The sequence below is a fragment of the Pistacia vera genome, unplaced genomic scaffold, assembly GCF_008641045.1.
Source record: "Pistacia vera cultivar Batoury unplaced genomic scaffold, PisVer_v2 Contig398, whole genome shotgun sequence".
NCBI lineage: Eukaryota > Viridiplantae > Streptophyta > Magnoliopsida > Sapindales > Anacardiaceae > Pistacia > Pistacia vera.
In genome coordinates, this window is record NW_022196221.1 from 722,817 (window position 1) to 735,684 (window position 12,868).

Here is a 12,868-nt window from a genome sequence, read left to right on the forward strand (position 1 = left end):
TGGTCGGGTCCCTGGGCGGCCGCGCGCCTGGTCGTCCTCCTCGCCATGATCCGTAAGGTCGCCTGCCAACCCTCCGAGGTCGGATGTGTCCAAATCCGGTGTTCCTCGCTCGCAGGTTTAGATGACCCGATTGCCAGTCTGCAGCCTTCTCCTCCTTCTCCTCCATCTCCTCGACTGATTCTGTATTTCATCGGTCAGAGAAGCGACTCTCGCCCGACTCTCCTGGAGCTCGCCTCAAGAGCTAGCCTTTCCTCTCGGAGGCCTGCCTATCTTCTTCAGCTCGCTGAGCCCGCGCGAAGGTCGCCTGAAGCTCCTGGTCCTTTTCTCCGACCTCCCTAGAGAGCCTGGCGGTTGTCCTTTGAAGTTCTCTAACTTCCTCTGCACGTCGATCGAGCTCCGCCTCTGGAAGTCCACTGTTCGCTGAGCAGCATCCTTTTGTGTTCAGATACCTATTCGCTGCATCGACCGCTTGGGTTCTCTCCGCCTCAACGACTCCAAACTTTGCTTCAGCTTCGCGCCCTCCTCCTGCAGGTCGCTTGTCCCCTTTGCGGCCCCCAGCCGCGTCTTCTCCATGGACATCCTCATCGCAAGCAACCCCTGGCGAGCAGGATCTGAGTTAGAAATAACCAAATGAAATTTCAAGTACAGCGGTTTACCTGCTCATAGATGCTGGAATGACGTGGCCATCAGGTCGTGCCTGTGTCTGCAAATTCCCGTACGACTTCGATAGCTCGCACTCGAGCGGCCATAGACAATTGGCTGCAGGTACTCGGCAGACTCCCCCAACGAGTCCAGAACGCGCGTCCTTTGCCTTGTCGCCAGTTCACCCGCCTCGCTGCGGGCTCTTTTGCCCGACTCCCTCGATTCTTTGCGCGTCCTTGAGGCTCCTCCTCGGATTCGGTCTCAGACTCTTCGACCTGGACCTGTTTCTCTTCTTGGACCTTTGGGCCGGAGCCTTCCGTCTGGGCGAGCAGAAGGTGCCCGAGCGACCTGTTCTATCCTGGTCGCCTCTTATGCAGGGCGGGGCTGCGAAGGCGCAGAAGCTCGCCAGCGGTTGTGCCGGAATAGCACGGGCCGCTTCGGCCGCCTCTCACTCCTCAATCGAGGGAAACAATGGTGCTCGGCGGGACTGCCCGGACTCCTTTGGGGGCATGGTCTCTGTATTTAAGCTCGTCGGTAAGGGAATTTATTCTACACCAGAATGGGTCAGCATAACTTACCTTCTAGGGTTCTAACGACGCCTTGTCGTGAAAAATCGTACTTCCGCAGGTTCGCGGTTGTCACAAGCTCCTCCTCGCGTCCCGTTGTTCCTCGTCCAATACCCCGAAAGATACGAGCCTGTTTGGGTCGGCAAGTAAGTCTTGGCTGGTCGTTCTATTAACTGCAAAAGAAACAGGTCGTTACTAATGATCGTGCGAGCAGATAACGAACCCAGCGAAAGGAAACCTACTTGATCCTGAAAATGGCAGTGACCGTTATAAAAAAAAAAGAAAAACTTTGTCTCGTAGGCCCCCGCATTGCTGGGATACTGTGTATCCCCGGTACTGGTAGGTCGCTCGCCGAGACAAATAGTACAAATCATTGTCCCTACTCTTCTTCAGGTAGTAGGCGACGCCGAGCTCCACTGCTGATGGCTCTCCCAGCCGTTTTCGCCACAGCACGCGATGTACCGCGCGACAGCGATGACATACGCGTTTGGCGTCAACTTGCATTGGTGCGATCCCGAAATGATCCAGAACCGACCTGATGAAAGGATGGAAGGAATCCTCCCTTCACCCTTGAAGATCTCTTCAGAGAATCGCGGCAAGGCCATCACCCGGGCGCCGTGACGGCCTAGTGTATCGAGGAACACCTCCGAGCGGATGTCGAACTGCCCTTTATTCTAGCATATTCCTCGGAGGTGAGAACCGATAGACATCGAGAGCTGCGTCCCTCGGAGCTCCCCCGAGGACGAGCTGGCTCCTTCCTCTGGCCTGGATGTTGACGGTTCCATTCCAGTCTGCAACATCGACAGACACGTCCATTTAGGCCTTTGTGTTTGTCCCGTGCGCGGCAAGGGACAATACTTAAAACCTAGCGGTGATTCAGCTGCCATCCCGGCTCGAATCCAATAACGGCGTCGCGACTCCGGTGAAACACCGAAGACCCAACGCCGTGGTTCAACCAAACCAATGCAAAAAAAAAAAAAAAAAAAGGGAGAGAATTACTCTGTGGTATATGGGCCGGGCAACCTCGTCCTGGTTGCCTGAAAAGCGCCGATCGGGAGAGAATGATTCTGGGTTTGCCAAAGTTTATCACTCGAGCAGAAAGAAATCTCGGTGACCTCATCGAAAAATACAAAGTTTTTATATGGATTGCGAATCGACGGTTACCCCCCCTTGGAACCGAAACGACAGTTCTCTCTCTCTCCGCATTAAATGCGCCCCACGTCGCATAAATGCCGTGAAAAGGGCGTCGTCTCAAACCACGTCGCATTAAATGCTGTATAAGGGTTGTCGTTTCAAATGTGTTACACATCAATGCCGTCAAAACGGCGTCGGGTCATCATACCACGCATTTAATGTGTCGACAAGCGCTGTAACCTGCATCGAGCGCCTGACAGCGCAAGCCAGTTCGTTGAACCTCAAAGGTACAGAAAGGAGCGTCGTCCGAGTCCAGGTCGCTAGGATGAAGATTGTCAGGTCGCTTAGGCAAGGGATCCGCGACTCGATCGTTCGCTTGCGAGTCTTGAGCAGCTCACCCCATCCAGGTCGGAGCGACCAAGCCTCCAGTGTGACTTATGTTTCCAGGCTCGTTCCACAAACCTTAAAAACTAGGGGCCTTCTGTTATCCCCGGGAAAATAAGGGCTGACGTGGGAAAGTCACGTCGGGTGACCTGCTCCCGTCAGGGCACACGCACACGTCAGACCTGCAAATAATATGGAGCTTCACACGCGTCCATCTCCCTCTGCAGCAAGTCGTGCGAAGTCAGCTTGGAAAAGGAAATGGGACTAAAGCCGGATTATATCCTGACAATCACACCAACCCATGGATTAATGATGATTACAACGCTTCAATTTGATATAAAATGAAAAAGACCTCTCCATTAAGGGGATTCGCCATTCTTTACAGAAAACAAACTCTCTCTCTTGTAAAAACACTTACTTTTCATAACTCTTATTTACGTCATCCGCTTCGCGACCTGACCCACACTAATATCAATACAAATCAGTGGACGTAGGACTTGCTACCTCAGCATCCGAACCACTTTAAACGTCTTCTTTGCATTTATTTCACTTCATTATCACATTACATAGTGGTATTAATTCATCAAATAGTGATACCCCCGACAGGACATTGGTGTGTGCCGAAAACCAGCATCAACACCTTCCTATGCAAGGTTTTTTCACCGCGGTAGATTATTTCACAAAATGGGTCGAAGCCGAACCACTAGCCGCAATCACGACCAGAAAGCTGAAAGACTTCGTTTTCAAGAACATAGTGTGCCGCTACGGAATTCCGCACACCCTCATCTCAGATAATGGAAAGCAATTCGATAATGAGGAGTTCAGGCAGTTCTGCGACGAGCTGGGCATCCATAAAAAATTTGCCTCAGTCGCCAGACCACAGGCGAATGGCCAAGTTGAAGCAGTCAACAAGACTATCAAGCACACTCTGAAAGCCAAGCTCGGGGCAGCCAAAGGAAATTGGGCTGACGACCTCCCTAAAGTCTTGTGGGCGTACAGGACAACTCCAAGGACCTCCACCTCGGAAACCCCATTTTCGTTAGCCTATGGCTGCGAAGCGATGATCCCTGTAGAGGTCGGAACTGGGTCTCTTCGGAGGGACTTGTACAGTGAGCACGAAAACGAAGCACTAATGAGAGCAAGTTTGGATCTGGTTGAAGAGCACCGCAGCAAGGCTTCGCTAAGGATAGCAGCCTACCAGCAGCGAGCAAAAAGATTCTTCGACTCAAAGGTCAAGTGGAGAGACTTCCAGGTCGGAGACCTTGTGCTAAAGGAAGTTCTCCTCGGAACCAGAGAGCCGAGTGCCGGGGTACTAGGACCTAACTGGGAAGGTCCATACCGGGTCAACAAAGTGATCAGACCGGGGACTTACCATCTCAAAAGATTGAACGGTTCCAAAGTACCCCGAGCTTGGAATGCCGAGCACCTCTGGCCGTACTATCAGTAATCCTGAACTCAGCTCTCATTTTTTTTGTTAATTTCTTTTTAAGTATTACTTTGTTCGCTTAAAACAGTTCGTATGTGTTCTGTTCGCATGTAAAAAATTAGATAAACAATGCCTATGTAAATCGCAAATTGTAAATTGTAAACACAATATATGAAAAGAGCGAATTGCAAATGAAAAGATGATTTCATTCATTTACAAACAAAAAGAGTCCAAAAAACCGATTACAACAAGGAAACTCATTACGCCTAAGGCTGGTCGGGAAGATCCTTCGAGCCAGAGCACACATGCCTGGTCGGGTCCCTGGGCGGCCGCGGCAGCCTGGTCGTCCTCTCGGCCATGATCGTAAGGTCGCCTGCCAACCTCGGGAGGTCGGATGTGTCCAAATCCGGGTTCCCGCTCGCAGGGTGTAGGGACCCGATGCCAGTCTGCAGCTTCTCCTCCTCTCCTCCATCTCCTCGGACGATTTGTATTTACATGGTCAGAGAAGCGACTCTGCCACTCTCCTGGAGCTCGGCCTCAAGAGCTAGCCTTTCTGCTCGGAGGCCTGCCTATCTTCTTCAGCTCGCTGAGCCCGCGCGAAGGTCGCCTGAAGCTCCTGGTCCTTTTCTCCGACCTCCCTAGAGAGCCTGGCGGTTGTCCTTTGAAGTTCTCTAACTTCCTCTGCACGTCGATCGAGTCCGCCCTTGGAAGTCCACTGTTCGCTGAGCAGCATCCTTTGGTTCAGATACCTATTCGCTGCAACGAACGCTTGGGTTCTTCCCGCCTCAACGGACTCCAAACTTGCTTCAGCTTCGCGACCTCCTTGCAGGTCGCTTGTCCCTTGCGGCCCCCAGCCGGTCTCTTCATGGACATCTATCGCAAGAACCCTGCGAGCAGGATACGAGTTAGAAATAAACCAAAATGAAATTTCAAGTACAGCTGGTTACCTTGCTCAGATGCTGGAATGACGTGGCCATCAGGTCGTCGCCCTGTGTCTGCAAATTCGCCGTACGACTTGATAGCTCGCACTCGAGCAGGCCATAGACAATGGCTGCAGGTACTCGGGCAGACTCCCCAACGAGTCCAGAACAGGCGCGTCCTTTGCCTTGTCGCCAGTCACCGCCCGCTCGCGGGCTCTTTGCCCGACCTCCTCGATTCTTTGCGCGTCCTTAGAGGCTCCTCCTCGGATTCGGTCTCAGACTCTTCGACCTGGACCTGTTTTCTTCTTGGACCTTTGGGCCGGAGCCTTCCGTCTGGGGCGAGCAGAAGGTGCCCGAGCGACCTGTTCTATCCTGGTCGCTCTTAGCAGGGCGGGGCTGCGAAGGCGCAGAAGCTCGCAGCGGTTGTGCCGGAATAGCACGGGCCGCTTCGGCCGCCCTCTCACTCCTCAATCGAGGAAACAAATGGTGCTCGGCGGGACTGCCCGGACTCCTTTGGGGGCATGGTCTCTGTATTTAAGCTCGTCGGTAAGGGAATTTATTCTACGACCAGAAAGGGGTCAGCATAACTTCCTTCTAGGGTTCTAAACGACGCTTGTCGGTGAAAAAATCGTACTTCCGCAGGTTCGCGGTTGTCACAAGCTTCCCGCGTCCCGTTGTTCCTCGTCAATACACCGAAAGTACGAGCCTGTTTGGGTCGGCAAGTAAGTCTTGGCTGGTCGTTCTATTAACTGCAAAAGAAACAGGTCGTTACTAATGATGTGCGAGCAGAAACGAACCAGCGAAAGGAAAACTACTTGGATCCTGAAAATGGCAGTGACCGTTATAAAAGAAAAAAAAACTTTGTCTCGTGAGGCCCCGCATTGCTGGGATAGCTGGTATCCCCGCGGTAATGGTAGGTCGCCGAGACAAATAGTACAAATCATTGTCCCTACTCTTCTTCAGGTAGTAGGCGACGCCGAGCTCCACTGGTGATGGCTCTCCCAAGCGCGTTTTCGCACGCACGCGATGTAAATCGCGACAGCGATGACATACGCGTTTGGCGTCAACGCATTGGTGCGATCCCGAAATGATCCAGGACGACCTGATGAAAGGATGGAAGGGAATCCTCCCTTCAACCTTGAAGATCTTCAGAGATCGCGGCAAGGCCATCAGCCGGGCGCCGTGACGGCCTAGTGTAGTCGAGGAACACCTCCGAGCGGATGTCGAATGCCTCTTTATTTAGCATATTCCTCGGAGGTGAGAACCGAATAGACATGAGAGCTCGTCCTCGGGGCTCCCCGCGAGGACGAGCTGGCTCCTTCCTCTGGCATGGATGTTGACGGTTCCATTCCAGTCTGCAACATCGAAGACACGGTCATTAGGCTTTGTGTTTGTCCCGTGCGGCGGCAAGGGACAAATACTAACCTAGCGGTGATTCAAGTGCCATCCACGGCTCGAATCAATAACGGCGTCGCGACTCCGGTGAAACACCGGAAGACCCAACGCGTGGTTCAACCAAACCAATGCAAAAAAAAAAAAAAAAAAAAGGGGAGAACTTACTCGTGGTATATGGGGCCGGGGCCAAACATCGTCCTGGTTGCTGAAAAGCGCCGATCGGGAGAGAATGATTCTGGGTTTGCCAAAGTTTATCACTCGAAGCGAAAGAAATCTCGGTGACCTCATCTGAAAAATACAAAGTTTTATATGGATTGCGAATCGACGGTTACCCCCCTTGGAACCGAAACGACAGTTCTCTCTCTCCGCATTAAATGCGCCCACAGTCGCATTAAATGCCGTTGAAAAGGGGCGTCGTCTCAAACCCACGTCGCATTAAATGCTGTAATAAGGGTTGTCGTTTCAAATGGTTACACAGTCAATGCCGTCAAAACGGCGTCGGGTCATCATACCACGCATTTAATGTGTCTGACAAGCGCTGTAACGCATGCAGAGCGCCTGACAGCGCAGAGCAGGGTCGTTGAACCTCAAAGGTACAGAAAGGAGGTCCGTCAAGTCCAGGTCGCTAGGATGAAGATTGTCAGGTCGCTTAGGCAAGGGATCGCGCGAGATCTGTTCGTGCGAGTCTTGAGACGAGCTCACCCCATCCAGGTCGGAGCGACCAAAGCCTCCAGTGTGACTTGAGTTCCAAGGCTCGTTCCACAAACCTTAAAACTAGGGGGGCTCTGTTATGCCCGGGAAAATAAAGGGCTGACGTGGGAAAGTCACGTCAAGGGTGACCTGCTCCCGTCAGGGCAACACGCACACGTCAGACCTGCAAATAATATGGAGCTCACACGCGTCCATTCCTCTGCAGCAAGTCGGGCGAAGTCAGCTTGGAAAAAGGAAAATGGGACGTTAAAGCCGGATTATATCCTGACACACACCAACCCATGGATTTAATGATGATTACACGCTTCAATTTGATATAAAATGAAAAAGACCTTCCATTAAGGGGATCGGCCATTCTTTACAGAAAACAACTCTCTCTCTTGTAAAAAGACACTTACTTTTCATAACTCTTATGTACGTCAGTCCGCTTCGCGACCTGACCACACTAATATAATACAATCAGTGGAGTAGGACTGCTACCTCAGCATCCGAACACTTTAAACGTCTTCTTTGCATTTATTTCACTATATATCCATTATCACGTGTATTAATTCATCAAATAGTGATACCCACGTGACAATTGGTTGGTGCCGAAAACCAGCATCAAACACTTCCTATGCAAGGTTTTTTTTTTTTTTTATATAAATATCAGGAGTTTTTAATAATTTTGAATAATCAGGAATTTTAGACTAAGTATATGGTTAAGGTGAATTGGAAATAATGTCGATAGATGCATGTTCGATTCACAAGATGAGCATCCGTGATTTAAATGTGGGGCCGTAACAATGAGTTGCCAAGCGAACATCCTCTACGAATTAATCAAAATACAGGTAAACTAAATAGTCAAAATACAGGTAAACTAACTGAATACCTTGGTTAAAAAAAAAAAAAAAAAAAAAAAAAGTCAGAATTAGCCTTTTAATTTACAAGTTTATGAGAAATCTTGAAAATGGCTGAAATCTACTGAAACGATGCAATTTTGGATCAAGAAGTTGCATTCTTTCATGTCTAGTGTCCTCTGAAGTGGGCTTCTGTGTTTTGGTATTTGTTAAACTTCTTACTCTGCATTCATAATCTTTTCAATCCCGGATGGCTGGCCTTTCTCGTAGTATGACTCTATTTCCTGAAGCTCACTCTCCATTTCCAGCATCGACAAAGAAAGGGTTCCTGTTCCTGATCCAAAACTTTAAAAACCGACAGAGCAACTTTGACACCTGAAACTTTAAAACAATAACAGTAAAGTTGTGGTGCATTCTTCTTGAGTTATTGTTAAAAAGAGCAATCTGTTATTTATGCGAAAGCAATGAATGTGAGCAATCAAGCGTTATACTTTTTGTACTTCTGTTCTAGAGATGAATGGAGATGTATAGCTGCAAAGTGAGCTAGACGGCCTTTTCTGGAAACAATTTGAGCTTCGGGCAATCGAAAGATATATTCTTCCAAGGAATTTGAGAAAGTTGATCCAAAGAAAGGCACTTAGCCAATGCGCACGTCAGGGCACGAGGACGCTGCCCCTTTGATGAGCCCGCGGAACAGTGGAAAGGCGACGATTGAGAGGCGGAGAGGGAACTCTCGTGCGCGAGACGGACGTTACGTTTAGATGCGAGTGCTGTACCCCTCGTCAGATGGCCAGGATCCGATCCGAAATGTAGAGTAAGTCTGAAAGCAGCGCCTCGTGTAAGAGGGCGAGTTGTCCCTCCTAGGCATCGCCATGTATGCATAAGGAGACCCTCGGACGCCCCAGTGTTTCTCTGGGTGGGCAGCATTTCTTCCGGTGAGGATTAATGTGGAATCTTTTAACCTCCCTTGAGGGAGGCAGATTGGATAATGGGCAGGTGTACCACGCCTATGTTAGCACATGATACACAGGGGAACATAGCACAAACGAGTAGTATGATATTAGTACAGCTGCGGTAAAGCCGATTATTAGAATGTTGACCATATGACAATATATTTGCCTTTGAAAATCCAAAATGAAAGGACATCATTCTTGCATGTTACGAAAATACAAACTATTAGCGTAACATCAGAGAGTAACAACAAAATATAACTTATCATAAGACAAATAAAGAGGGGAGAGAAACAAACATAGCTTGATACTATGATAAAGTGAACTTAGGCAGAACTTACTCCCAAAAGCTAAATCAAGAGAGGGGGGGGAGGGGGGGGGGGGGGGGTGGACTCCAACACTTCATGCATCATAACAAACGACAATTAAATCGATGTGGGACATAACAACAGTTCCAAACCTTCAATTGCTAGCTTTTCTTCGATATAGAGGAAAAAAAAGAAATAGATGTCAAAAGAACTCAAGCATACTGAGTTGTTCAAAGCCATAACAAGAAAAAAATTAATGAATGAACACAGACTACAGCATAAAGGTCACATACAAACCACTACATCACTTGAAAATCCTTTGCAATTCTGTTAAACTTGTATTGAAGTTCATTCTCTCAAGTTAATAGTTAAAAATAATCAAATTTTTAATATTGTTCAACGTTCGCTCCTAAATTCAAAGAACTCTACCTTTATGAACAAATTGAAAGGGCCTCGTTGCTGTCTTCTTGGTGTGGAGAAGAATCGAAAACTGATGGTAAGGGTCAATATATGAAGACGAAAGGAATGGGGGAATCATACGGCGATATTGTCCTCTATGCTTTTGCGATTTCTGGTTTAGCAGAGACAGTTGATGATACGGAGCTGCCAAAAGTGAGCGAGGCAGGCCCTTCTCTGGAAAGGATTTGAGCTTAGGACAATCCAAGAGATATAGCTCTTTCAAGGAAGGAATCTGTAACAATGAGGATCGGCTTTCCAAATTCGGAAAATTTAGAGAGGTGGGAACCTGTGGAAGAGACACCACGTCTGAACATCCTCCGTTAATGCAGGGTCTTCTAAGAGAGATGAGTCTGTGCAACCCCCACTCGAACATGGCTTACATATCTTAAGATCTTCTATTCCAAGTGATGTAAGGTTTGTGGGAAAACCATTTTCAGGGAATGACACAATACCTAAACATCTCTTTATCGCCAAAGATTGAAGAGAGGTTAGATTGTGCATGCAGGGTTCCTGTTCCTGATCCAAACTTCAAACTTCAAACTGTCGAAGCAACTTCGACACCTGAAACACCAAAATCATTACCAGTAAAGTTGTGGTTGCAGTCTTCTTGGACATTATTGTTAAATGAGCAATTTGTTATTTATGCGAACGCAAGGGACGTGAGCAATCTTGGACCAATATTTACTACCCTTTTTACACTTTTGTTCTAGCAGAGGACATTGGAAGATGTATAGTTGCGAAAGGGAGCGAGACAAGCCCTTTTCTGGAAACGATTTGAGCTTGGGGCAGTCGAGGAGATATAGTTCTTCCAAGTAAGAGAAGGTTTGATCAGAAAAGGATATGAATTCCAAATTCGGAAAGTTCCTGATGTATAAGGCGGTTAGAGAGGTCGGAACCTGTGGAAAGGAAACCAAGTCGGAGCATCCACCGCTGATGAAGAGTCGTGTAAGAGAGGTGAGTCTGAGCAATCCCCAATCAAAGAATTGCTTCAGGATCCTGAGATCTTCAATTTCAAGTAATTTTAGGTTGGTGGGAAAGCCATTCTCAGGGAAGGAGACAATGGCTGGACATCTTTTTATCTTCAAATGTTGAAGAGAGGTCAGATTGTGGATGACATTGGGCAGGGCCACCAGTTTCTCACACCCAATCATGCATATTTCTGTCAGGTTTTTGCAATACAACCCTCCTTCTGGAAAGGAAACAAGATTCGGACAAAGGCTTATAAAAATCTTTGACAGATGGCAGAGTTTGTGCAGATCATCAGGTAGAAGTTTCAGATTTTCGCACTGCGAAATCTTAATACTTTCAAGAGATGCGTTACTCTCAAATCTTTCAGCTATGGACTCCAGCTTCGAACATTTGACAACCTTGATATGTTGAAGTGTGACAGGTAACTCCCTTTTCGGCCACAAGTAAGTGAGAGATGAACAATCTCTAGTATCCAAGTACTCGAGAGAAGAGCTGCAAATTATTGGAGCTTCATCGTTATCGATCAGAGACCGTAAATTATGGCAGGATGTAATCTCAAGTCTCTTTAGACTCATAGGTAGCTGAATTCTGGCAACATATAGCAAAGAACCACAATATTTGATAGACAAACTTTCAAGATATGTGGTGGTGGTGGTACTCATCCATGCCCCAGGTAAGGATTTAAGTGCTTTGCATCCGCCAATTTCAATGAATCTTAGCTGCAAAGGAAGGCCAGTCTCTGGAAAAGAAACAAGTTCGGGGCAGTTTGATATACATATCTTTCTAAGAGAACTAATTCGGTGCAATTCTTGTGGTAGTTTCACAAGGCATTTGCAATCGCTCAATTCCAGATATTGTAGTTTACAACTACAAGCCACCCCTTGCTGCTGTCGATTTTCTTCTTCTGCGACCATGGAAAGAAGTTGGGGACATTGTTTTATTTCCAGTCGATGAAGCGGGCTAATAGCTTGGAGTAATCCAATTCCATTCTGCCATAGAAATGTTAGCTCTTTGCAGCCAACAATCTTTAGATGTTCTACTTTCGATAACCGTTGCATAAACTGCTCTACAAACACCTGACTCGAAATATCAGAAAGAACAACCGAGCTTAGTGAGGACAGGTTGGCTGCACTTCTCTGAACTATCTCTTTACATCCATCAATTTCTAACCTGTAAAGTGCAGGAAAAGCTGAAACTGGCACCAGCAATTTCTCACAATTTCTAACGACAAGCTTCTCCAATGAAGGAAGACATTCCGGCAATCTTCCTACGAGTTTAGAACAGTTTACAATTAAAAGCTCTTTTAACTGAGAGAAGCCTTCGGCTTCTAGACTTGGGCCGTAAGGAATCCATTCTTCCCATTCTTGCATACGCTNGGTAGGCTTACTAACACTTTCTCCACAATTCTTCTATCCGTCAATTCCACCCCAAGCAATCTAATTTTATTAACTACACTCATTAATCTATCAACATACTCCCTTACCTTTTCAGTTTCTTGCATTTTCAGCAACTCGAATTCTCTTCTCAGGTTCAACACCTGCATGCCCCTTGTTGTATCACTACCCGTATACTCTTCTCTCAACTTATCCCATGCTTCCTTTGGTGTTTCATACGCCATGATCCTTGTGAATACAAGGTCAGTCACTGCTGCATGAATATGAGAAAGAGCTCTCGGTGCTTTAGCAGCCTCTTCTTCATGCATCCTGATTTGATTCAGGGTGGGATTTGGTCCCAAGGGAGGCAATTGACGGTTCTCTTCCACGTACTGCCACAGACCCTGTCCATGAAGGAATGCCTTCATCTTGACTGCCCACATGTGGTATTGATCGCCATTAAAGACTGGAGGTGTGAGAGAAACTGGAGGTTGTGCCATTGAAACTGAAAGTTTTTTTTTTTTTGAGTTTTTGACAAAGAGAGTGACGAAACTGAGGTTGAAAGTGAGAAGAAAGAAGATTAATTATCAGGCTCTCTAAGATCAATTAAGGCTCTGATACCATTTGTTAGTTTTGCATGCAAACGAAAGAGAAAAACAGAAAACGAAAGAGAAACTCAAGACTGCAATAATACTCTGTTTTTGATTCAAAAAACAGGGGTAAAATATATACACGCCAACGTCACTGTTTCAACTAAAACAATTCAAAATTCAAATTTTAAACTAACTCCAC

General features: G+C 47.4%; 1 protein-coding gene across 1 annotated transcript; it reads right to left on the reverse strand.

Moving 5' to 3' along the window:
• Positions 1 to 10,262: 10,262 nt before the first annotated feature.
• On the reverse strand, positions 10,263 to 12,576 carry LOC116141347 (probable disease resistance protein At4g19520). The gene is made up of 3 exons (XM_031426859.1): positions 12,187 to 12,576; positions 10,385 to 12,112; positions 10,263 to 10,295 (listed from the first exon to the last, which is right to left on the reverse strand). Exons 1-3 carry the CDS (start codon positions 12,574 to 12,576, stop codon positions 10,263 to 10,265), a joined length of 2,151 nt encoding a protein of 716 aa, XP_031282719.1.
• Between the last annotated feature and the right edge of the window lie 292 nt (positions 12,577 to 12,868).